Here is a 24,554-nt window from a genome sequence, read left to right as displayed (position 1 = left end):
CAGTAAGGTTCCGGAAGTGAAAAAGCCCATCCATGATATCAACCTTGTTTGAAGAAAACACTACCCACAATCCTAAATTATTTATATTATATTATATATAAATAATATATATATTTTTGTACATTTTGTTAGGTGTGTTGTGTGACTGATACCTGCTCCTGTAACACCGGAATTTTACAGTTCAGGATCAATAAAGTTCATCTATCTATCGAAAGTGTAACATCGACGTCTTTGATTGGTGGAGCTCGCTCTTACCATCAAAATGTGTACGACATGCGAACTCTAGAGATGCTGCGTTCCATTATGACTCCATTATCACACTATGAATGCATTTTTTGTTCTTATCTACTCATTCATACTTTCAGCTACACACTCTGTTCCACATCTTTCAGACATTCAAGGTATCATTAAACTTTCATACCTTTTTAAAATATTGAACTTTTTATGAAGTGAACACTTTCAGCCCCTCCTAACTTTTAAGCATTAGTGTGTATGTTGCCGAATGTTCACAGCTAGGGAGATAAAGATTAGAGTGGAGAGGAGCTGGAAAATTATATTAAAAATGTCTCTTTAACTCGCTCTCATTCCCACAAATTTCACTCTTCATACATTTGTGCTCTTTCTTTCGGTGGAAACAAACAGACTTACACTTCTGACACTACCGCCACCAAGTGAGAGGAGTGCCAAACAACTGCATTTTACAGTGTAAGCAGGTAGGCAGTACAACATCTATTAGCTAGTCGTCAGCTAATCCTCAATACTCATAACAACAATACGTTTAAAGGCCTTTGTCATAACTCCATTGCTCCAGTGCTTGTGTCTGACTGTCAGCATTATGCCAGGTAATGTAAATATAACTGTCTTTCTACTATAACCTTAATTATTAAGTCTCATTCAGTCCCTTCAGAAATAAGCGAGGTAGATGTAGTGATTGTTTACTTTTAAAACAGATATATTGTTCATTTTGATAGGTCCGAATAAAGTTGTGGTTTGATTCAGGGTACTACAACTGACTCTTACCTTAACTCTTACCTTAACCCGATTTAAATTAAACGCAGCATTTAAAATGTAAAATCAAAAAAAATACATAAGATGTTACGTCGTTGCTCGCCATTCCAGGATTTGGAATTCCAGGAGACTTGACAATAAGCATGCGCAAATTGGTGAACCATTAAACAAGCTTATTCTTATTGTGTTGTCAATGCAGTTTAGTCGGCCTCAGACATACCTCCGAAGTTGTGCAACCAGAAGCTCAGTGTCTTGCCTCTGTGTCTGCTATAATTCAAATGGGATTCCGGTAGGATTCACTCCCTGTTATATGCGATGAGGTCACAGATCACAGGAGTGTGTGTGCCCTTGATCTTTGCATCAACAGGGATGAAATCCCCTTTGCATCATAATGGAATGTTTTGATTTGATTTTAGTTTTTATTTTACAACTGCACTAAATTCTAGGAAACACAATGTATTTGGTAACAAGGTTAGCAATGTCTCAGGACCAGTTTTAATACAACAGATGAAAGTTTAAAACCAGGTTTATTTCACTCTCTTAAATAGCGTCAACAGTACATAAATATTCTATTTAAGAAATGTCCAACCAATTTAAAAAGACAAACCATGCTTTTTACAGACCAGCAGAAAGTAGTCCATCACAGACATGTGCATAGTTTACATGGGTTACAGCTTTTAAAATCATCATCATCATAAAGTACAATATCATCCATCTTTAAAACACAAGACATACACAATTGTGCATTTTTATGTTGGCTGCAAGGATTCACAACTCTTATGTAACTTATTTGAATATCTGTAAAACTGCTAGTAATATCTTTAGTGCATAGAACACATCATTTTACCGTTTGACATATCTTTGTGGAATCAGATACGACAGTCAGTCTATCTGTATAGGTAGTCTACCTGTATGTTGGCTGCTATCTCAGCCTCCCATCGGTCTCCATTGTTGAGCAGCTTCTCCTTGTTGTACAGCAGTTCCTCATGGGTCTCTGTGGAGAACTCAAAGTTTGGGCCCTGACGAAGAGATTAAAAGATAAGATAATCTTTTTATTCATCCCACAACGGGGACACTTAGAAAAGCATTGACATAATACAGGATAACCCCTGCCATCTTAGCTTAGAAATTAAAGATCTGTAGGTCTAAATGTGCACATACATTAATGTCTGTGTTCTCCTAACGTTAAGGTTAACAATCTGCATCACCATCCTACTGTATTTCCACATGCAGATTTAACTGTGCATATGACATGACCTCAGTTCTTGTGGCAAACAGTAAAAATTATGAAACATGATGAACTCTTAGTGGTTCCTCAAAGATAACAGTGGACAGTAGCAGTGGAAAACGAAACCAAAATTTATTAATTCTTTCTCCCACCTTTGTTCAACTCCACACAATGAATACAGTCCAAGTTTATTCTTACCTCCACAATGGCATCAACAGGACAGGCTTCCTGGCAGAAGCCACAATAGATGCACTTGGTCATATCAATGTCATAGCGTGTAGTTCTCCTACTGCCATCCGCCCGAGTCTCAGCTTCAATGGTAATGGCCTAGGTTCAACATAGGGAGGAAGTGAATAGAATAAACCGAGTCAGAAGGGACAGACAGGGATTTCAGCTGAGAGGTAATCACAGCCTTAGCAGCAGGTACTGTGAGATTAATTTAGAGAAGGACTGGGATGAATTCAAAAGTCCGTAGAATTAAATCGCAGCGTTGACATAATAAAGGATAACCCCTGATAATACTATTCACACCGTACCCATAAGGGGTGTAAAGCTTTTCTAATGGAAACCCAAATTAAAAATATGAACCTGAACATGACCTTTAAGAATATTTTTCCCCCCTTAGATTTGATGTCTTCTGGCATCCCACATTTGTTGTGTATGCTGCTTCCAGAGAATTTTTTAAAAAACATTTATAGGTAAGAAAAAAAAGTGAGGACAGATCAGAATATTCAGAAAGTGAAGACAAAAATGAAGAGAGCGAAAAGAGCTGTTGTGTGTTTGCAATGCAAATTGTATTTCTATGCAACAACCTCCACCTAAATCTAGGATTTATTTTGAAATTTAAAAACAAAAATAACGAGTCGTCTCTATATCGTACTTTAAGACATCTGATGTGTGATGTATGTCATGTAATGTAATATGTTTTTGTTCACCTGAGCAGGGCAGATGGCCTCACACAGTTTACAGGCAATGCAGCGCTCCTCTCCATTAGGGTAGCGGCGGAGGGCGTGCTCTCCACGAAAACGGGGCGACAGCGGCCCCTTCTCAAATGGGTAGTTTATGGTGGCAGGTTCACGGAACAAGTAACTCATGGTCATCGCCAAACCTGAAGGGAGGATTTGCAGAAGAATCAAAGAGGGGGATTACTGCTTCCCTGCTCTGTCTGAGGTGTACAGCCCCGCGGCCACTTTTGTTTGTAAAGAAGTTTTAATTTATATAAAATGCAGTGTCATATCTGAAAACACCGTAGTTCTCACCAAATTGGATTAAATAGTGTATTTGTTGGGGATTTGTAAATACTGTGAATAGTCCATTTTGTGTGGACTTTCATTAAACCCTTACAAACTTTGGAGTGGTTTTTATTAATGAAAGTTAAGGTCTTTATTGTATTGGCTTATTGGTGATGTGTTTTTACCTGCTGAGATTGATTACTTTTTACATCCCTCTGGTAAAGTCAAATTTACTAAGCTAAAAATACATTTTAAAACACAATTTTCAGCCAAAATAGCTTATGGAAATCTATCTTACAGAGGAATAAGATACATCAGGTTTTGACTACAAAGATAATAATAAAATAGAATATAGGCTTATCCTTTAACGCAATACATGGCATTGCCTGAATAGAAATCATAGTATGTGTGACCTCTGAACAGCTCAGTCCACAGGAGGGTCGTGGCAGCCCGGTCAGTGATGGACCTCAGGTCTGTTGGCAGCTCCAGAGCATTCACATACTCTGCAAGCAGAACAGACGAAGACAAGCGTCAATGATAATGTCACAACGTTTTCCCCTCCACCACCATATCTGAGGAGGTCGTTGTTTGTGGCAGCACTTACTGTAGCCCTCTCTCTGCATGCTGAGACTGAATGGCCTCCTGACACCAGGACCATATCCAAATGTACCTGAAGATATGTACACATGTGACGTGACAATGTCTCATTTTTTGCAAAACTGAAATGATTCATATTTTTTATGACACCTGCATTAGTACCAGGCTTTGAGTAGCAGTGGAGAAGACGCAGACTCGTTGCAGTGACGTTGGACATCTGGGCAGAGAGGACAGAGAAGAATCAAACGGAAGCAGTGGAGACACATTAGAGGATTTTAAATTGTGAAGAATAGATCGAGAGAAATCTACAACTCAAAAAAAAGCATGGGAGGGAGGGAGACTACGATTTTGCCAAACTGCTGCTAAAGTGAGACCAACATTTTGTATATGGTTATGGTTTGGGTCAGGGTAGGGCTCTCTGTGATGACATCACAAACGTTGATTGGCTGAGGCAGACTTTGTCCCAGGAACCTCATACAAATGGTTGGTCTCAGGACAGCAGCCACTTGGCCAAGACCAGGACGTGCGTCCATGTGCCGCCAGCTGACTGAGCACAACCCTCCTGTAATCTGGCGGCCCAAATCCCTGCTGTGACGTCAGCTGTTTGGCGCATTCAGGGCAATCCATCAGAATGAATCGACGGCGAATCGAGTTTCTACGATGAGCGAGCGTTCAAAATGTTTTTATTAGCTTTGTTAGAAGCCATTACTAGACCAGCAGCCAGTATTTATCTCTTCAATACTAATAGAAAATTGGCCCGAGTTTGCTATTTGTATTGTGTCAAATGTGGCAAGAGTTTGTTAACAGATTAAACCATATGTAAGCACACTGTAACATACATGATGGTTCATTTTAATAAGATGACTTTACTGTGGCGTTAACATGGTGTTATAGCAACTAACAGCGATTAGGCTGTAATTATGCAAACGTCCTGATTGAATACTTTCCTTTACAGATTTGTTACACGGATGCTTGTTCTGATACGGACTGTTCAACCGCCTTGACGCGTCATAACAAATTAAGTAGCCGTTATTAAAACGTGGATCCTCAGTTAGCAACACCACCACACAGAGCCTTATCTAGATATTAACTTTAATCTATTTAGATAACACATGGTCGTCGTGCCAAATTGTTGGCAATTGTAATATAATATATTATACTACAATCACTGTTACAAAGGCAAGTTAATTTGGGGTAATTTAACAAAATACAAGTGACAGCTTAATGAAGTCAATACGGTTCCTGTTCCTTAAGCCTAAAATAATCGTGAACAGTAACCATTTCATCGTTGTGATCATCTTTAACGACACTCACCTCTGTCAAGTGTTTGGTGAGCAGTAGCGAACTGTAGACCCTGAACTGCGCAGTTGCCTTTATGCTGCGTTCACGTGCGTCTTGTTAATTTCAAAGTCTAAGTGAGGAAACAGCAAGCCGTATTTCCTACACCAAGCAAAAGTATCATTGTATCATTAATACATTCACCGCTCACCCTGATGTCATGTTTTATGAATCATGTTTGAGCGACTGACATATATTCTATAAATGGTCAGTTTTTGTTGCTATAGCAGCCTCCGTCGTTTGACAGAGGGAAGTTGATTCAATATGCATCATGGATTTGTCATATTGAGAGAGAGAGAGGGAGAGAGAGAGAGAGAGAGGGAGAGCGAGAGAGAGAGAGGGAGAGAGAGAGAGAGAGGGAGAGAGAGAGAGAGAGAGAGAGAGGGAGAGAGAGAGGGAGAGAGAGAGAGAGAGGGAGAGAGAGAGAGAGAGAGAGAGAGGGAGAGAGCGAGAGAGAGAGAGGGAGAGAGAGAGAGAGAGGGAGAGAGAGAGAGAGAGAGAGAGAGGGAGGAAGTTTGTCTGTCTCACTTCACAGGAGGATCTCACTCTTCAACTCTTCAGCAACGGCTTATCAAACATAATGGGAATGTAAAAGGTAATTTTATTTACATTTTTTCAGAGATTTAACAACTGTTCTCTCGGTTTCCTCGCGTCCTCTTCGTAGGGTTTCTTAGTGGGCAAAAAACAGGAAGTTGACATTAAAACTCATAACCCTGGCTTGAATAAAAGAGTTGTTTAAAAATGTATGTTTAAAAAGATATTGAATACAATTCCTATTGAGCATCGTGACAAATTATTTGCATACTACTACCATTTACTTTTGGAAAAGCTTAAGGAATTGAACATCTTTGACTTTTCTACATGTGGGAGGTTTTGTAAAGTCACACATCCCTAAGGCAAACCACATCACATTTATCATAATCATGCCAATAGACTAAACAGTCACACGGTGAGTAATGGGAGCCACTTCTCTTTCAGTAAGATGTTCCGTCCTTCGAGTCCAGCCCAGACGCACCTCAGTGAAGATGACGGCTCTGGATCTGATGCAGGGTCAGAGGTCAGTCTGGAGCCTGAGACAGACCGGTTTGGCTTTATTCTGACCAATGGATCCACAGCTGGGTGAGCAGTTCAACATTTGTGCTTTTTTATTCTGTTACTGTACTGCTATTGTGATTGACATTGTTATCAAACTCAGGTATTTTAATTCTCTGTTGTCATTCTATTTTCAAAGAGGTCAAATGGTAGAAAGATAAATGTATGCTGAGGTGGTTGTTGACATAACTGAACTGTGTCTGAAAGTGGATAACTCTAGAAAGCCAAAGGTCTATAAAATAGTGCCGTTATATCCAGGAAATGCAAAAATTACATTTAGTCCAAGAACTGTGAGGTCTTCAAATCTCAGCCCATCATCTAGATTCATTTCTTTACATTATGAAAAATGAAGACTTCAATATTTAAAACAAATTGTGAAGAAATTGAAACAAGTTAAAAAGATGTTCATACATTGTTACCAGATAATATAAACTACACACAAAACAATATGTCAAAAAGACAAATATCTGTCAAGAATAATCTCCTATGATCTGATGATTAACAAGTAACAGTAACTAAATCTGCACAATGTAATTGATAATAAAAAAAGTAATTTATTTTGGTGGACAATCCAAGGTTATGGTCTAAGAGAATACATAAAACTTAAGATCATAATATTACGAGAATTAAACGTCATTTTAGGCCAAGTGTCACTTTATAAAATGAATATCAGAAGAATAAAATGAGGCATGTTGAGCATCTTGCTCAGTTATACTTTGGTATAGCTTTCACAAATGAAGAAATATTTAATCTTTTGGCACATCAGCAACACATTATCAGGAGAGATCAAGTACAAGTATCAGATTGTGAAAGAAACTATTCCGACTAAAGAACCACAGACCTGGAGGCAATTGTCTCTTTTGTTGGGGCAATGTTTTTTTCTCTCAAAACTATATGATTTTTGCTCATTAAATTATAAATGTATCCTTTTAAAATTATGTCTTTCTTCTCAAGTACAATTTCAAAAACATTATTTTTCTATACTATAGCCTTATTACTCGTACTAGAGTAGTTGCAATTATATATTGTTTTGCAGAAATCCATGTCAGAAAGTATGCAAACGTAATGTAATTAAGATAGTGTGCATGAAAAATACTGCACTTTTTGAATTTCAAACTCTTTCAGAATAAACTGCCTACATATTTACACCACATTCAAACAACAATGAAACTGGACAACCTGGCAGGAGACTGTAAACGAAGCAATACAAATAGAGGACAACATTAACAGAACAAAGAGCTACCTGTCGTCTTTTCTCAGTTATGACATCCTGACCTGTTGCCATGGTGACTTTGAACGTCTAACGTGTGGTTTTCCTGTTTCCTGTCTTGTTTTTCGGAGCACTATCTTACAAAAGTGACAACACATTAAAGTGCATGCAGAGACGTGGCACAGTAACTTAAAGGTCTGCAGTTAAATGACTTTTGAGAGCTTTGATACTGTACAGTTAATGGATGAGACACATGTAATGTAATGTAAGAATAAGGTTGTTTTAAAATACTTATCTGGTGTTTTGTGTTGCTATTTTGTGTCAGAAGTGTGGGCCCGCTGCCCGAGTTGGTCAGGCAGAGGGAGACCAAGTGGATCAATATCATTCTCCAGTGGGATCGCATGTTGTTGAAGAAGACCAGTAAGGTGTGTCCCCTCTTAGACACAGAGTCCCTAAATAATGCTGTCAAATTAAATAATAGCTGAACTCAGTGTAGCTGCTGCAGTTTCAAGTGGGCCACCATGACCACCATCACCTGTGTTTTTGCTGTTATGACAAGTCAACATGTCAGCTGTGAACAAAGCCTGTTAGAATTCATATTGTCAACAATGAAAATACAGAATCGTGTCGGTGTAGTCACTTGTTATTGAATGCTCTGGGCTCATCCTGCGTCTCTGTGTCCCTTCAGGTCAAAGTGCAGTGTCAAAAAGGCATCCCTGCCTCACTGAGAGCGAAGTGCTGGCCACTGCTGTGTGCAGCCAGTGACAGGATGAAACAAAATGAAAACCTCTACGAGGTCAGAAACCCTGTTGCAAAGGATGCAGTGTAAATTTGACAGAATTGTTTTTGTTGTTCAAGCTAATGTTGCTCAATTGTTAGATTTGCTCGGCGTTATATCATATTTGTAGATATTTCACACGAGTGTCTTTTATTCTGGTGCCAGTCTCTGGACTCGCAGCCTGCTCTGCAGAGCTGGGTGGATTTGATTGAAAGAGACCTGGGTCGGCAGTTTCCCTTCCACGAAATGTTCCTCTGCAAGGATGGACATGGGTAGGACACATTTTCGAGTTTGACTTGTTTCTGTTAATAGCAACACATCAGTCTGGCAGGTTCTTTAGTCCTCAGCACACCTCTGCCACTCCCACCCCTTGCTTTCTTTGTACAAAGACGAGTGTCATCTTAACATGATCATGACTTTTAATTGTTGTTGTTTGTGTGACTGACTCTTGTGGTGTGTGTGTGTGTGTGTGTGTGTGTATGAGTAGGCAGCGTGGATTGTTCCGGGTGCTGAAAGCCTACACCCAGTACCAACCAGAGGAGGGTTACTGTCAGGCACAGGGGCCTGTGGCTGCAGTGCTGCTTATGAACATGCCTGCTGAGGTAGCGATCAGTAACCAGTTCACCTCTGTGAAATAAAGATCTCATTAATCTGGATTTTACTCGAGAAACAATAGCCCTTTTCAGACATTGAATCTGTAATGCTGGTTGCCTCATCTGTCCCATGGCACAAAGACTGGAATAGAAGCACAATTACCTTGGTAGGAATTTAGTAATAAATAAAATCAATTTCGTGGAATCTAATGATGACCTTGTGTGACCCTCGGCAGGAGGCCTTCTGGTGTTTGGTGCAGATCAGTGAGCAGTACCTGCCCGGGTACTACAGCCCTCTGCTGGTGAGGACACGACGTTCTCACACATGGACAAAAATGCACCTGACACTTGTGTTCACCTGCTGCCGTGTGTTTTGTAGGAGGGAGTCTTGTTTGATGCCGGCATGCTGACCTGGGTCTTGAGAAAGACGTGTCCGGCTGCACACAAACACCTGCAGCACCACGGAGTGGAGCCGCTCATGTTCGCCACTGACTGGCTGATGTGTCTGTACACACGCCACCTGCCTTTCAACACTCTGCTCCGAGTCTGGGACCTGTTTTTCTGCTACGGTACGTCCACCGCACAGACGTAGGGTCATACAAATCACATTGTTTTCAACTAAATGGGTCATTTTGGAGACACGGTAATCATACATCATAATTGTTCTATGTTGTAAATTTGGATATAGAAACATAAAAATGTGTGATTTGCTGAATAATGATTACTTTGGAAACTCGTCTCCCACGTTGCAGGAGTGCGGGTGCTGCTCCAGGTGGCGGTGGTGCTGGTGCGTCGGGTGCTGGGTCGTGCCGAGCAGAGGAAGCAGTGTCAGGGCCAGATGGAGACTCTGGAGAGGCTGAGGGGCGTGAGGGAGCAGGTCCAAGAGGAAGACGACGTCTTTATAGCAGAGGTAATGAACTAGTCTAACTCCACTAGATTAATACAACTTTCATTCATTTTCATTAGGGCACAAGTTTGCCAGAGATGCCGTACACAGCCTGGCTATAAATCCAGTGTAATTTGATTTTCTTCAGTAAACCTGATGGAAATCTGGAAACCCTGTTGTATGTTAACTTACACTCAAAAAAGTGTATTTGAAACATATCAGTGGTATAATACTCGGAAAACGATATCCGAAACTGAGCCAAGGTGAACGACAACATGGTTACTGTAATCTACTGCATGTATAAAAATCACTTTTTTCACCGCTTTTTCTTAAAGTAACCAACATATGCAGTAGTTCCACTTAACGTGGTAATACATGAATTGTTACCAATACTGTACAGCTGTAATGAAAGTGAGAAAGTGTCCCCATCGTTTTCTTTTCCCTGCACTCAGGTGTGCTCGGTGCCGCTGTCGACCAGACGTCTGGAGAAACAGACAGAGAAGGAGCTGGAAAAGTGGAGAAAAGACAGACCCTCATCCACGTTTGACCCCAGGGGTCGCTGCCATGGTTACCAGGTGGCGTGGGCGTGGGCTCTGCAGAACAAGGAAGAACGCGACAGGAAAGAGCGAAAGACAGGGAACCTGTCAGTCCCTCTCGCTCGCTCTGCCTCCACCCTGTCGCTGTCCCCTTCGCTCTTTCACAAGAGGTTGAGGAAAGGGGGAAAGGTCAACACGGGTGACTGGGAAGGTGGTGTTAAAGTGGTGAGGCATCTTTCAATGGGAGCAAAGGAGGACTGGAGGAGCTGGAACGAGTTTAATTTTAAGAGGGTGCAGGGTGTTCAGGAGGAAGAGGACGTAGAGGAACATAAAAAGCAGAGTGAGCCGAAATTAACGGGACAAACTAAAGAGAAAGAACCTTCGGAGGAACCTAAAAAGACTGACGAAGTCCAAACAATACTGGCAGTGCACACCAAAGAAACAGAAATAGTAAAAGAACAGAATGACCAAGCTGAAACAGGGTCAGCTGAAATGGAGGAAAGTCAACCCAAAGAGACAGAGGATGACAAAAAGCTTTCAGAACAGAGATTAGGAACAGACGAGGAGACCGAACAACACCAACGTCCAGTCAAAGATCAGACGGTTGAAGATATTCCTCAGCCGACTGATCATACCTCTCAAAAAGAACAGGGAGAGGAAGTGGGCTCACAAGCCCTGGAACAGAGTCACAACGTCCAAGACAAAGAAACAGAGGTCAAAGACACAAAGGAGGAGACAGAAGAAGTTTCACAAAGTGAACAATCAGATGCCGTGGAGGTAAATCTGAGCGAGATACAGAAAGATATTGTTGCAAACACATACACAGACAGAAAAATGGTAGTAAATATTGATGATGAACAGGTGATTCAGGCTGACATGAAACCAGAGGAGGGGGCAGACGGTGAAAATGAGCAACAGATGCATTTGGACACAGTCACCGAAGTCTCAGAAACAAGAACCAAGACAAGCTCGGAGACAGACGGCAGCGTCGAAGCAGCAGCTTTCACAGACCCAAGTCGAACAACAGAGACGGACACACAGGAAAAAGTGATCACAGAGCCAGAGAAAACCTCACAGGTTGAAGTGAAATATCGGAGTACTGAGTCACTGACAGGAAAAGAAATCAAAGAAGAGTTCAACGCCCAAACAGAGACAGAAACGGAAGAACAGGTGGAGGAAAATGCTGCTACACAGGACGAATTGGAGACTGATATAATACAAACAGATTCAGAACTTAAAGATTTGAAGACAGAGACGAAACCAGAAGCAGAAACGTTAATCCCGTCTTTACCTAAAGGCATCCAACCACAAGAAGACACTGAGGAACAAATACCAGTTAATGACGACAACAACGCGAAGGAGCAAAGTGAAGTGTTTGCTCACTGTCCAGAGAAAGAGTGTGATGAGGTAACATCTGAACCCACACAGGAAAAAGGAGTCATTTTGACTGTGCACTCAGAGCTCGTCAACGATCAGAGACCAGCAGAGGAAACAGCAACTGAAACTCAGATAAACGTGGAGGCCACTGACTCTGTCACATCTACAGTGAAGGAGGAGACATCACAGCAGGCCGAAGCAGAGAATCTCAACGCCCAAAAAACGGGTTTGGTTGAAACGAGTACCTCTGAAGAACCTGTACCTGAAGAACCAACGAGCCAGGTCACCGTGGAGAAAGAAATCCCAGAACATGTTCAAGAGAGCACTGTGGGAGAGGAGGACGTCTTCCTTTCTGCTCCTGATGTGACAGGGAACCCACATACTGACAACAACCCAAAAAGCCAAAATATAGAAGATTTTGCATCCGAGTCGATTAACGGGGGCTCGACACGAGCCTCTGGGCGCCGTAGTAGCCGCTCCTCTGGTGATTTCTGTGTCCGCAAGTCGTCCGGCTCCCGTGGGTCCAGGTTGGCACGTAAGCTGTCCTCAGAACTATTCACTGCCCCCCAGAAGACAAGCCAACAACCGCAATCCATCTCTAATCACACGGAAGCCAAACACACTGAATCGCAGTCCAATCCTGGAGCTGTTTCATCAGAGGGGACAGCGGCACAGAAGGAGCCGCCCGTCGCCTCGAAACGCTTTGGTCTCTTCCACAGACTGAGAGGAGGGCAGCCCAAAAAGGGCCAGGAAAAGGGGGCACAGAAAATGCAAGTCCCCAAAATCTTGATTCAGGACTTCGGTGACGGAACAGGGACGGGGAGGCCGGTTGAGGTAGTAGAATGCGAGGAGAATCTCAGCTCCAGGGAGAGGAGGAGGAGGCGGAGGGAGGGAGAGAGGAGGGAGAAAGAGGAAGAGAGGTTGAGAAAGAAGAACGAGAAGGAGATGGAGAAGGAGAGAGTGAGGAGGAAACCACAGACGAGGGGGAAAAGCTTTCAAGGGCAAAAGGAGAGAAGCAGCAATGATCCACCTCGACCTGCAAAGACTTGCACACAAACGCTTAGATATTCTCCTCCTTATGCTGAATCTTACTTTTGACAACTGTTTATATGTTAATACCTGGAGGAATCAGGGCTTGGCCACATGGTTACGGTTATATCTCTTGATTAGCCTCAGTAGTACGTCATTCCAGATCCCATTGAAGCAGACAGACATTCACCTCACCCTAAATCTTTGTCAAACCTGAACCTTCTGACATGTAAATAAATAATAAATATATACATCCTTGGAAAAATAAGTTTGTTTTATTTGCAGGGACTTTTTTTCTGCTGCACCTTGATCACAAACCAAAGAGACTCCAAACAAAAATAAACAGGAAGTGCTTCATGTCTAGTTTCACATAATCCCAGATTTCCGCCCATTAACGTTATGATCCAATAAAAAGATGGAATACACTGGTTCTGTACCGAAGGCCTCTGTACAGTTTTGTCCGGGTAAAAAAAAATAACAAGCCGATAAAGATGAAAATAAAAATCAAGGATGTCCACTTCTGCATTTTCAAGTAGTCCAGGTGAAGTGGTGCGACGGTAATAAAAGTGGACACAGATGCGCCCACTTTTAGGCCAGTCCATCTCTCATCAGTCCACTGTCACTCTGCTTGAGTGTCATCTTCGCTATCACTAGCCAGCACTACCTGACTCTTCACTGGTTGAGTGCTCATCTGAGAAGACGGGGGAAGCACGGATCCAAAGAACAAGGAGCAGAACTGTGGGGGGACAAGACAAAGGGAAAATATTATTGGGCTGTACAGTATTTTATCTAAATGTTATACACAAACAACTCTGCAAGTAACATCCAATTACTCACAAATATGTGAGTATTAAATCTATTTCGTCTCACCTCCTTTGGTTACATACTCACCAACTTATCTACGTATCAAACTAAACCATACCTTCTTATTTGGCGGTCCGTCTGAATCGGCTGGTTCATCTTCTTCCTCCTCTTCCTCCTCCTCACTGTGTATCCTTGTCCTGTGACTGGCTGCGACAGGCTGTTTTGAATAGGTGGGTTCAGCTAAGGGGGGTGTGGGTGGACCTGTCGCTGAAGGACCTGGTGCCATACTAGTATCCATGGCGATGAGGTAGGAGTCTATGTCGTCATTCATGAAATCATCGGGAGGGGGAGGAGGTGGTGTGTGTGCTCTAACAGGCAGAAGAGAAATATGACATGAATGAGGAAGAGAGAGGTAAAAAAAAAAAGTTTCTGCTAATCTCCATTCTGAGGTTCAGTGACAGTCCGCTTACATAACGTTTAAATTCAAAGAGAAATCCAAAATAAAAATGAATGGCAAGATATTACAGACCACTGCCCACATCTATTTATGAAATGTGAAGATTGTGGAAATGTTGAAAATTGCATCATGTGCTACTTTCATAACTGTAAGAGTTCATGTTGTTACATATTTTGGAGATCATGTGCTAAAGCTGGACACATGTTATGGCTAAAACGACTGCAGCGTGTGTTCAACTGACTCTCCACTAAATGGATGTAATAGTTCACCAGGTGGCGCTGGCATCCTTGAAGAGTGGATGTTATAATTTCCTGATTGTTCTAGGAACTGAGGAAACTTTTTTGACTTTTAGCAAAACAGTTTAAATTTTTTCAACACTGTCAAAGAGGCTAAGTGATTGGTTTGGTCTGTCTGTCTGTTTGTTTGTTTGTTGGCAGGATTACTCAAAAAGTTATGTAGTAATTTTTTCTTCACCATTGCGAGATAGAGAAAAACTTGACCTTTTGAGTCATGTCTTCAAAAATCAGATGGAGACAGGAAATGCTCAGCCTCGGGGGATGTTTGAGTTCTCTGAGTGGTCTTGTTTCAGTTCACTCTGGCAAAAGAAATCCCAGCCTTTTCAGGTTTGTTTAAGTTTACCGTCTTGTGTTGTTTTTGCGGTGGTTAGGATCGTCGGAAAGGGTGGCCAGCACAAAGTTCCCCTCCAGGACACTGTCTGTCACTGACAGCACCACAGGGCTGACACACACACACACACACACACACACACACACACACACACACACACACACACACACACACACACACACACACACACACACACACACACACACACACACACACGCACACGCACACGCACACACACACACACACACACACACACACAACGTACATGTCAGTACATCGTACATACAACAAGGGATCAGTAGATATCTGCATGTGCGAGTATGCTCACCTTCCCGGCTCATCAAAGTACATAGAAATAGGGAGACCAGTGGACTCTGCAAACACTAACAAACCCTGGAGGAGAGACGACAACAAATGACTTAACAAACTTCATTCATGAGAAATTCAATGCAAGAAATCAGCTGACCACAACATATTGTAGCTGCGACCAACTTCCTCTCAATGTCCCAACAGGACTTCTCTGTCTTCCTCTCTCTGGTCAATTTCCCACCCCTCTCTCTCCACACTCATCCTCCTAACCCCGCCCTTTGCCCGCCGTCTCACCCGTAACTCCTTCAGACAAAATGTGACGCTGCTGTGAGCTCGGACGGCGAAATGGTCAAACTCGTCTGATGCCAGACACAGCTCTGTCAGCATGGCCTTGGACAGCTCTGAGACGGGAAAAAAGGAAGGAAAGCAGGAGTGAGTGGAGGAAAAAAGCAGAGAAAATGTTCAAAACAAACATAAAACATGGCATATTCTCAAATTATATTGCTTTACCCTATCTCCCTTTTAAAAATTATTTCCCCATGTCATTTATAAAAAAAAAAATTTGTATTGCAAAGCTCCTCTAAAACACAATAACTCATGCGGGCTGTGGGATTAGTTAATATAATTAAATACAATTAAGCTATTTTTTCTGTATTTGTCAGAAAAGTGACTATGATTATTAGCAAGTTCTGTCGCACTAAAGTGTTGATCTTCATTCTAAACTTCCTGAATATCCGATTTGAATAAAAAAAAGTTTCACAAATTTCACCAGGTCTGTAGCTGCCAGGGGAACAAAAAGAAGACAATATCACCTGCTTCATCGTCCACGTGGTTCCTAAACCACATCCGATCATCACTCACAGCAACCGTCACTTCTTCCAGAGACGGAGGGAAATGCACAACTGTGTCCACCAGCAGCCTGAGAGCAAGGGACGGAAAGAGGGAAGGCAATGAGCAACAGCTAAATCAAACATTTCATTTCCAAACCAACAAGAAATGTAACAGAGAGAGTCAAAGTCCAAATCAATGAGCATAACGCAGACTGCCGATACTACAATAATATTTTCACAAGGAAGAATGCAGAAAGATCCCACAGACCTGGGCTGGGCCCTGAATACGTTGGCATAGCTGTCCTTATCGAACACTGCCTGTAAGCTTTCGCTGTCCTGGAAAGACAGGTTATGTGTCTTCAGCAGGCCTGCAGAGAAAATAATGACACATTCAGGAAACTACGGCCAAGTCCAGTTGGTCCTGATTCGAAACCCGAGTGGATGACGATGACCTGGATGAATGAGAATCTCGACAGACACTCAGACACTTACACACGTAGAATGACAAAGCAATCAATGCATGATGTGCTACAATGACTTAAACTGTACAGTGTGAATAAGACCCAATCCCTCTGAAGTCGTGAAGCACTGATACCATGTTTGCAGTAAAGGGTGAAGGTGATGCGGTTCTTCTTCCTGTCCAGCTCGATGTGACACTTTTCGACCGTCTTCTCAAGAGACGCCAGAGACCTGAACACGGCCTGCACGCTCTGACTCATACATAGACGAACAGAAGAAAGGGAAAAACTAAATATACACATGGGGAAAAGATCGTTGCTATGTCTTACAATGAAATATTCTGCTACTTAGGCCAATACTTAATAGGTTTTATGCTGATCTATATACAGTGAATATAATGAAAACTGCAGAGAGGATGTGCACCCCACCAACCGGGATAAGATGGAACACTTAAACAAGTTACAGAACGAGTAACTTCTTGAGCTGAGAGGTCGAGACAGAATGCAAGAAGGCAGCTTCTCTAAACCTTTCTAAAAGGTAGGATGAATGCAAACACTGCCAGAACGACCAAACAGAGACTTCACACCGACAGCTGCACGATCACCACGTCTCTTACGAAAAGAGCAGTATGGTCATACAAAGACAGGAGGCGATGAGGGAGTATTTGACCTTATAATCTGGTGGGGTGGACATTGATAATAACAGTCCGTACAGAACACATTAACAAATATAGAGCAGCAGATGAACCATGACTCATCTGTGTCTCAGCACACCTTTATAGCAATCTTACAGCGGAAGGCTTCTTCACTGGTGATGGTGTACCTGTGAGAAAATGGGAGGTGGAAGTTGGATTTAAGCTTTGAAACAGAAAAATGAGATGTACAGTATTTATCTCTCTCTCTCACTCTCTCTCTCTCTCTCACACACACACACACACACACACACACACGCACGCACGCACACATTTCAGTGCAGTCACTAAAAATGCATTACAGTATGCACCTGCTGAAGAAGAGCGGTGCAAACAGGAAGCAAGCATATGCGGACCGAGAGGAGTTCACAGACCGCAGGGGCAGCTACAAGAGAGAGAGAGAGAGAGAGAGAGAGAGAGAGAGAGAGAGAGAGAAAACAAATCTGATCAGCTCTTTTTTCATTGACGCAACAGTTTGCACCAACAGGAAGCAACACGATCTCTGCATGGCAGGAGGAAGTGTTGGTGCGTGTGTGTGTGTGGTAGCATCAAAGTAGCTCACCCCATCTTCCTGAGGCTCCACATACAGCTCATCACCAATCCTGGACAGGGAGTGGATGGCTTTGGCCAAAACTGGACGGTACACGCACACGCGTGCGCGCGCACGCACACACGCACACACACAGCACCATCACTATTAACATCGAATGAATCAAATATACCGATGTATCAGTTAAGGTAGTGCTGACGAGTAGAAAGTTGTTTGTACCTTTCACGTTTCCTCCAGTCACGACGCAGTCCATTTCCGCTAACGACTTACTACTTTACGTTTAAGTTAGCAAACTCTGCTAAAAGTTAGCCCCGGATCTAGCGCCACAACACCGGCGAGGAGTGAACCAGCGGGGGTTTGACAGTTCGCACGCCGAGCAGAAACCCCCCCAGTGCCGGAAACATACTCTATTTAGTTATAGTGTTATTTTACGTTTTACTTATCGATCGAGGCTCGATTTAAACACTATCTCGCACCGATCGAGCGTTGTTTACGCCGCCATTGACCGCTTCCGCCCTGTGGACCAATCAGAAAGACAGAAAGACAGGAAGTCAAGGGGGCGCGGAGGATTACGCCCATGCGCAATGAGCTGCCGATATAAAACGGCCCATTCAGTTCTCCAATGACAAAAAAATAATAACATTTATTTATCGAACTGTTTAAATTAATTTAGATTTTTTAATTGATCAGTATTAGCTTAACCTCAGCAACTAACACTAAAACACTGCTTATATAACAATTAATTGATAATAATAATTTTGTAATATTAGATAAAAAACATGTTTTAAATGTAAAAAAAATGAATGGCAAATAAATAAGGGTGGGTAGGTGATATAATATACAGTAACTAGCTGGTGGCTAACATCAACAAACACTAGGGGACTAACGACAACATGCAGTCTCGACCTCTTAACATTTTACAACAATTACAAGAGTTCACAGAGTTGATAAGAAATGGGTTATTGCCATGGTTATTTCAAAAGTCAATGTTTTCTGTTTTTTTCAATCTAAAGATGCATAAATAGCAGCTGCTCTCAAATGCCCTGTAATTACCATTCAAGGGTCACAGTGGGCAGAGAGAGGATGTGTGTGTGCGCGCACGCACATGTGTGAGTGAGGGAGTCCTAGAGAGGAACAGGGAGGAAGGGAAGGCAGATAGAAAGATGGGCAGAAAGAGAGAGAGAGAGAGAGAGAGAGAGAGAGAGAGAGAGAGAGAGAGAGAGGGAGAGTCACTGTCAATGCACAATCATCTCACCTCACTGGTCTTTCTCGTTGGTCTGCTTCGGTGTGTTAGATCTGAGGAACGCTGCTGTGTCTCTCCCCCTGTCCCAGTGACATAATTGGCTGCCGGAGAAGACGTCTGACTAAAACAACTTTCCTGTACTAAAACCTTCGACATTTAATGAAACAGAGAGACTACAAGAGGGAACAAGAGGACTGCAGCTGAAACCTTTGAGGACTATGGAGGAGTGGAAGCAGCACGAGGGCGAAACGTCTGTGAGAAGGAGCAGGACACGCAGAGAGAAATAAACTTTTCCATCCTAGATGAAGGAGTTACATGTTTCAAGAAATAGAACTGTCTTGATACTTGCTGTGTAGAACTGCTGAGGGGATAATGAGGAAAGATTGGAATGTGAAAAAAGAGGGAAATAACCATCACAAGAGCATCAACAGCAAAAGTTGATACTTTCCTTCGTCATGGTCTGCAGACTCCTTTCACACATTACGTAAGACTGTGAGGAATCCATCCCTTTCTTGTTCAATACAGTGTTTTCATGTACTCATTGTTGACATGCTTTTCTGTGACATCTGGATTTGAAATACAGCGGATTTATTCCTAGATGTCTCAGTCACATAACCCAGCAGACACTCAGGGCTTGCTTCAGTCCATGCTGCAAAGACTGAGGCTCCAGCCAGGAAGAGATGGCCAGCCCATCCTTCTCAGTCCTGTAGCTGCTTCCGCATGGAAGCCAGATGGAGAGGGACAAGCCTCCAACTCGCAGAAAGTCAATGGTTCTGAGTTTGGTAGCAATGGTATCCCATTTAAAGAGTTTGGGACCTTTGCCGTGGACAGTAATTCTGTCATCAAAGGAGGGGAAATACGACTGGCAAGAGATGGCTGTGGAATGGACAAAGGTCTCATTTCCTTTCCCTCCCAGAAAGACAATCCTGATAAGGACCCGGCTAAGAGCAGGGTGCTAGGAGAGGCCACATCGCCCCAGATCACCCCAACAGGAACAGGGCAGTTGTTTCCTGCTAAATCACTGAAGGGGGCTGATATCTCTGTCTTTGAGGAGACTGATGGGCAAAGGGTGACTTTTGGCAGTTCGGCAATGACAAGACACATTACTGGAAATAAAGATGCTGTCACAAACTCGGGAAAGAATCAGATCCAGGATCATGGAAAGGATCAGCGCTTTACACCCAAAGTCTACATGTGGTCCTTGATGCCCACAGATGCAAATGATGACACAGGAACTCAAGAGAATAAATTGCTGCACGTGGGAAATGGAGGATTTGAAGCTTTGGCACAAAGCAAAGACATGCAGTTTGTTGCAAGTAGACAATCAACGACCAACAGCAGCTCGAGAAGAAAACAGCGACCGTCTGAGAATAAAACAAAGAGATGGACGCAGAAGATAAAGGAGAGATGGATGGACAGGACAGGCAGTTCTGGCAAAAAGGGAAAAGACGACGGTGGGCGAGTAGACCAGAAGAATGAGCAAGGAACTGAGGTGAGTTTTGCATTTTGATTATACTCTCCATTGTTAAAATGAATGAAAATAGTGAAACAACTGCTTGTTTACTTCATAGATTTCATCTCAAAAACAGCTACCTACAGCAGAAAATCTCATCAATACTTCAAATAAAGGGGAAGAAAGGACCCTTCCCTCATTAGACAGCAGCGAAACCCCTCCCACACACACAGAGGAAAGCACAATGGAGGAGCGTGTCAGGTAATCAAACTGTCCTAAAATACATCCAAATCAGTAATGTAGTCAGTCTGATGCAAGCTTATGTTCTTATTCGTCTCTTAGCCCTAATGAGACACCAGCAAGATATGTGAGGTATTTCTGAGCCATACCCAACCATAGCTGTGGTGTCAGTGTGATATGTCTGATGATGCGTCCTTCTGCTCTGCTGTACCAAACACACACCTCTCACTGACAGCAGCTGTAGATCAGGCGTCTTCGAGCCACACTTTCACAATGTGACAAGTCTCAGGACATTTAAATAACATGTTTCATATGGAAACATCATCTGCGAGACCATTGGTGGGAGAGGTGTTCAGATGCTTTAGCCACGAAAGAGTAGTAATATTACGGTTGAAAAAAACAGAATAAAAACAGTTTTACAAATAGAGGACCTGAATTCTAAATAAGTATATGTACCTCAATTTACAAAAGAAAAATTACTCTTTATGCATGCAGAACGACCCATGTCATCTTTATATAGTTATATATTATTCTGTTATAACTGATGCTAAGCTGCATTCTAATCTTGGTGTTGGTCTTGATGGCACTAAGTTGAACTAATAACATAAATGGATGGGTAATTTGATTTACTCTAAGAATATGACTTTATGTTCCTATTGTCTTGATTGCAGTGTTTCATATATAATAAGATATATCAGGCTTTGGCTACAAGGACAACACTAGGTAAAATCAATTGTTGGTTTTAGTCTTTAGTCTTTGCTTACAGTAAGAATCTCTTCTCTTGACGCAGGTCTTCTGGTGACTTTGAGTTTGGCCTCGGCTCATTCAGCCTCCTGGAAGAGATTGTCACAGGTCAAGAGTGGGCTAAGTTCCTCAACCCCAATCGACCAGCCGCTTCAGCCAATGAGAGAGTACCAGAAGAGCCACCGAGTCAACTCAAAAGCCCTCCAAATCCTTATGATAGCGGAAAGTCATCTCTGATTTTGAACCAACAAGGAGCTGGGAACAATCAATGGAGCTTCATGGGCACCGGGTCCTCACCAGTTTCAGATTTCAGTACGTCACAAATCTCGCATGATGCTTCCACACCTGTCACCATGGAGGTTTCAGAGGGAAAACAACAGCAGTACGTTCACAGATTGGCTGATCAATCAGAACCAATGGAAGAGTGGCAGCCTGGAGAGAGCGGACAGGGGCAGCAGCGTAGACCTCCGTCCTCTGTACAGGTCAGATATCATTTACAACTCACAGGAACATTTTCACAGGAATCATTTGATCAAACTTACATTCTTCCAATTTATAATTTTTTGTTGTGCAATATTAGAAAAAGAGAAACCAGAAAAAATACCCACAACTGATTTCTGTAACTCTGCCTTTTTGTGTGAGTTTTGCGTTGATCACCCTGTTGTCTGGTTTCTAATGCAGCCTGCACATATTCTGGAAAACGCCGCGCTGAGGAGAGCCCTCTTCAACAGAAAGAGGCAACACCAGGCAGCTGAGAGAGATGAGAGGCTGCACAAGGAGACGATGGCTGAAGGGAAAGAGGCATGCAGAGGTCAGAACAATTTAGTACCCTGAGTAATCAGACATTTCAGGTATTTCAGTTGAATCAGGTTAGGCGTTGTCATGTGCAGACGACACATTTGCCTGGAGGGTTTGTTCTCTAGAAATGGGGACACTCAGTTCTTTCTTTGTCTCTTCTTTTCTAGGTGTATCTATATCTTCTCTGAGCATCACCCGCAGCCACGTGATGGAGGAAACAGGAGAGTCACAGCATGACGTTGTGATGCCTCTTCACACCCTATACTCTCCTCCTCCCCCTCCGTCTCCATGCTTTAAACCTTTTGCTTCTGCACCTCGGGGTGTCCTCAAACACTCCATATCCGTGGATTCAGAGTCCTCTATGGAAACACTGACAAAAAGGGTGAGATGTTGTGTATGACAGCGCCTCCTTGTGGCATGACATTTATAGATATTATCCAGTGTGTCCATGCCCTGAATCCATACTACATGCTAATTTTAAACTCTGATTTATCAACATCCTGCTAACAATATTCTCCCATAATGCGGCAGGGAAAACTGTTGATGGTGAAACACCTCAAGAGAAGAAACAAAAAATTAACCACTGAATTTCATTATTAAAACAGAGATAGTCACTGTTTGCTTGACTTTGCATGGAGCACATGGTTGCGTTATGTAATGTTTTTTGGAATATTAGAAACTTCATTTTACAGTTTGGTTAAATCTTGAATAATCTCTTCATCAGGCAAACAAGAATGACCTTGAAAGAAATGCTTAATACAAATCCATCAAAATATTCGTCCATTATTCTTTTTTTGTTATTGTAAACTTATATATTGAATTTGCTATTTGCTTGTAGAGTAATTTGACTTTTTTTTTCATGTTTAGCTGACTAAAGTTGAAAAGATTCTCCAATTGTTGAAATTGATTACAAATGTACGGAATAAATAGTCTTTTCATGAAATTGTTATTAAGCTTTAGCATAAACATTGAGCAATCACTGTTACATAAAGCAAATTTAACTCAAAAGAAAAAGTAATTTTACTAACTTTTATTTCTATTCATCTGTTCTGGATCAGAGGCGAGTTGAGGAGAACCGCCGGGTTCATTTTTCAGAGGAGGTGGTGAGCATAGACCCTCCGGAGCTGGATATGGATGCTACAGACTCAGAGGAGGATTCGGGAGCAGAGGAGGACTCAGTGATAGAGGAGGAGTGTGAGGTGGAACATGCCGAGGCGGAGGAGGTGGCATCAGCACGTCGGCCCACCCTCCCTGCCTGGATACAGGCTCTGAAGAGGAGGAACACCGGGAGGAAGTACAGATAGTACAGCCTGGGATACACGCGTCTCTCTTTAAATAAATTAAAAAATTAAAATCAAAAACAGTTGAGCCCGTCTCAAAAGCTATTTAATCTAGTTTGAGGACGTCTCCGAAATAAATTACAATATTTTGTCACACCAGGCCAATAGTAGCAGTATTTATGTGATAGTTTTTCAGTTGTTTTGGTTTTAAGACTTAGACGACTAAATGACATGTTGAGATGAGATGAGTATGTTTTTGAAGTTCACACACAGCAAGTTCGCCGTGTGGATTTTTAGCTTTTCTGGACACCTCCGTGTTTCTGAGCAGCACCCGAAGTTCAAACTGACGACAAGTCTGACCTTGTCCTGTCACAAGGACAAAGGTTTAATAAGAAGGACGATATTCAAGCATCAACTGTCAATTTCAATTTAAGGGGAATTAATTTCTTTTGTTTACTCATTGTTTCGTGGTCCTTATGCTCCTTTGTCTGACCCCTCAGACTGGATTCATACTGACCGTGTCTGAGATATCGTGTTGTCCTTCAAAATCCCACCGGTCACTGGCAGACTTTGGTCTGCTGCTTGTGTTATGGTTCCCTGTCCGGCCATCCTCACTGTTTACCCCAGAGGAGAGAGAACAAAAGGGGTTGAAATCTGAGCTGGAGCTGATCTTGAAGCTATTTGCTTGTTGGAATCAGAGAGAACCCCTTCTTTTTTACTCTGGAAGTCTTTACTACAATCATCATCATCACTTATAGGATGGTACACCCAGACAATATCATCAGCCTCTGTTTTTATAGACTGGGCCTAGAGCTACAGTGGAAGACATTAAAGGAATAGTTCAACATTTTGGGATCTATGCTCATTTGCTTTCTTTCTGTGAGTTTGAGGAAGAAGAGGTCTGCATGAAAGTGTATGTTTGAGTCTCTTCTGGCTGGCCACCTACTGCACCCAGCTGAGACACAGTCTGGGGCACAATCATACTCACAACTTCACAGTGTCAATTTTAAACTTAAACTTTTTTTGTACGGTTGTCAGCACGTGAATTTTAGAGGTGCTGGTAGCAAGCTGGCTGTAAGTGGTACTGTAGCTTCATATTTACAGAAGCTCGATTCCAGGTCATCCCAGTGGGTCCTTGATTAAGGCCCTCAATGCTACCTGCCTC

At 42.4% G+C, this 24,554-nt stretch overlaps 4 protein-coding genes across 12 annotated transcripts; 2 read left to right on the top strand and 2 right to left on the bottom strand.

The window, feature by feature from the left end:
- Positions 1-1,518: 1,518 nt before the first annotated feature.
- ndufs8b (NADH:ubiquinone oxidoreductase core subunit S8b) lies at positions 1,519-5,658 on the bottom strand. Of its 2 annotated transcripts, none has more exons than XM_047334582.1 (7): positions 5,555-5,658; positions 4,228-4,282; positions 4,073-4,138; positions 3,882-3,971; positions 3,172-3,344; positions 2,435-2,563; positions 1,519-2,027 (listed from the first exon to the last, which is right to left on the bottom strand). In XM_047334582.1, the coding sequence occupies exons 2-7, from the start codon at positions 4,280-4,282 to the stop codon at positions 1,896-1,898; spliced, it is 645 nt and encodes a 214-aa protein (XP_047190538.1). In that variant the 5' UTR covers positions 5,555-5,658; the 3' UTR covers positions 1,519-1,895. The 2 variants fall into 2 exon arrangements, with proteins under 2 accessions (XP_047190538.1, XP_035504953.2); XM_035649060.2 differs by lacking the exon at positions 5,555-5,658 and adding an exon at positions 5,380-5,518.
- A 202-nt stretch (positions 5,659-5,860) lies between these two features.
- tbc1d10c (TBC1 domain family, member 10C) lies at positions 5,861-13,172 on the top strand. Of its 3 annotated transcripts, none has more exons than XM_035649046.2 (10): positions 5,861-5,998; positions 6,382-6,522; positions 8,034-8,130; positions 8,394-8,501; positions 8,649-8,755; positions 8,971-9,085; positions 9,313-9,378; positions 9,456-9,645; positions 9,829-9,986; positions 10,415-13,172. In XM_035649046.2, exons 2-10 carry the CDS (start codon positions 6,386-6,388, stop codon positions 12,971-12,973), a joined length of 3,537 nt encoding a protein of 1,178 aa, XP_035504939.2. In that variant the 5' UTR covers positions 5,861-5,998; positions 6,382-6,385; the 3' UTR covers positions 12,974-13,172. The 3 variants fall into 3 exon arrangements, with proteins under 3 accessions (XP_035504939.2, XP_035504938.2, XP_035504940.2); XM_035649045.2 differs by having other exon boundaries at positions 8,031-8,130; XM_035649047.2 differs by lacking the exons at positions 5,861-5,998; positions 6,382-6,522 and adding an exon at positions 6,554-7,900 and having other exon boundaries at positions 8,031-8,130.
- Positions 13,158-18,177, bottom strand: rad9a (RAD9 checkpoint clamp component A). Of its 4 annotated transcripts, none has more exons than XM_035649052.2 (12): positions 17,851-18,177; positions 17,644-17,714; positions 17,393-17,466; positions 17,164-17,212; positions 16,527-16,641; positions 16,200-16,299; positions 15,914-16,020; positions 15,396-15,502; positions 15,121-15,185; positions 14,805-14,903; positions 13,827-14,076; positions 13,158-13,640 (listed from the first exon to the last, which is right to left on the bottom strand). In XM_035649052.2, exons 1-12 carry the CDS (start codon positions 17,882-17,884, stop codon positions 13,524-13,526), a joined length of 1,188 nt encoding a protein of 395 aa, XP_035504945.1. In that variant the 5' UTR covers positions 17,885-18,177; the 3' UTR covers positions 13,158-13,523. The 4 variants fall into 4 exon arrangements, with proteins under 4 accessions (XP_035504945.1, XP_035504947.1, XP_035504948.1 ...); XM_035649054.2 differs by having other exon boundaries at positions 17,181-17,212; XM_035649055.2 differs by having other exon boundaries at positions 17,181-17,212; positions 17,644-17,683.
- On the top strand, positions 17,550-24,239 carry zgc:113229 (uncharacterized protein LOC550612 homolog). 3 transcript variants are annotated; one of them, XM_035649050.2, is made up of 7 exons: positions 17,550-17,721; positions 18,926-20,366; positions 20,464-20,588; positions 21,358-21,793; positions 21,993-22,122; positions 22,277-22,491; positions 23,168-24,239. In XM_035649050.2, the coding sequence occupies exons 2-7, from the start codon at positions 19,473-19,475 to the stop codon at positions 23,411-23,413; spliced, it is 2,046 nt and encodes a 681-aa protein (XP_035504943.2). In that variant the 5' UTR covers positions 17,550-17,721; positions 18,926-19,472; the 3' UTR covers positions 23,414-24,239. The 3 variants fall into 3 exon arrangements, with proteins under 3 accessions (XP_035504943.2, XP_035504942.2, XP_035504941.2); XM_035649049.2 differs by having other exon boundaries at positions 17,553-17,721; positions 18,964-20,366; positions 20,446-20,588; XM_035649048.2 differs by having other exon boundaries at positions 17,553-17,721; positions 20,446-20,588.
- The last annotated feature ends 315 nt before the right edge of the window (positions 24,240-24,554 follow it).

Source organism: Scophthalmus maximus, chromosome 9 (genome assembly GCF_022379125.1).
Source record: "Scophthalmus maximus strain ysfricsl-2021 chromosome 9, ASM2237912v1, whole genome shotgun sequence".
Classification (NCBI taxonomy): Eukaryota; Metazoa; Chordata; class Actinopteri; order Pleuronectiformes; family Scophthalmidae; genus Scophthalmus; species Scophthalmus maximus.
The sequence above is the reverse complement of the archived record's forward strand: the minus strand, read 5'-3'. Positions and strand labels throughout refer to the sequence as shown.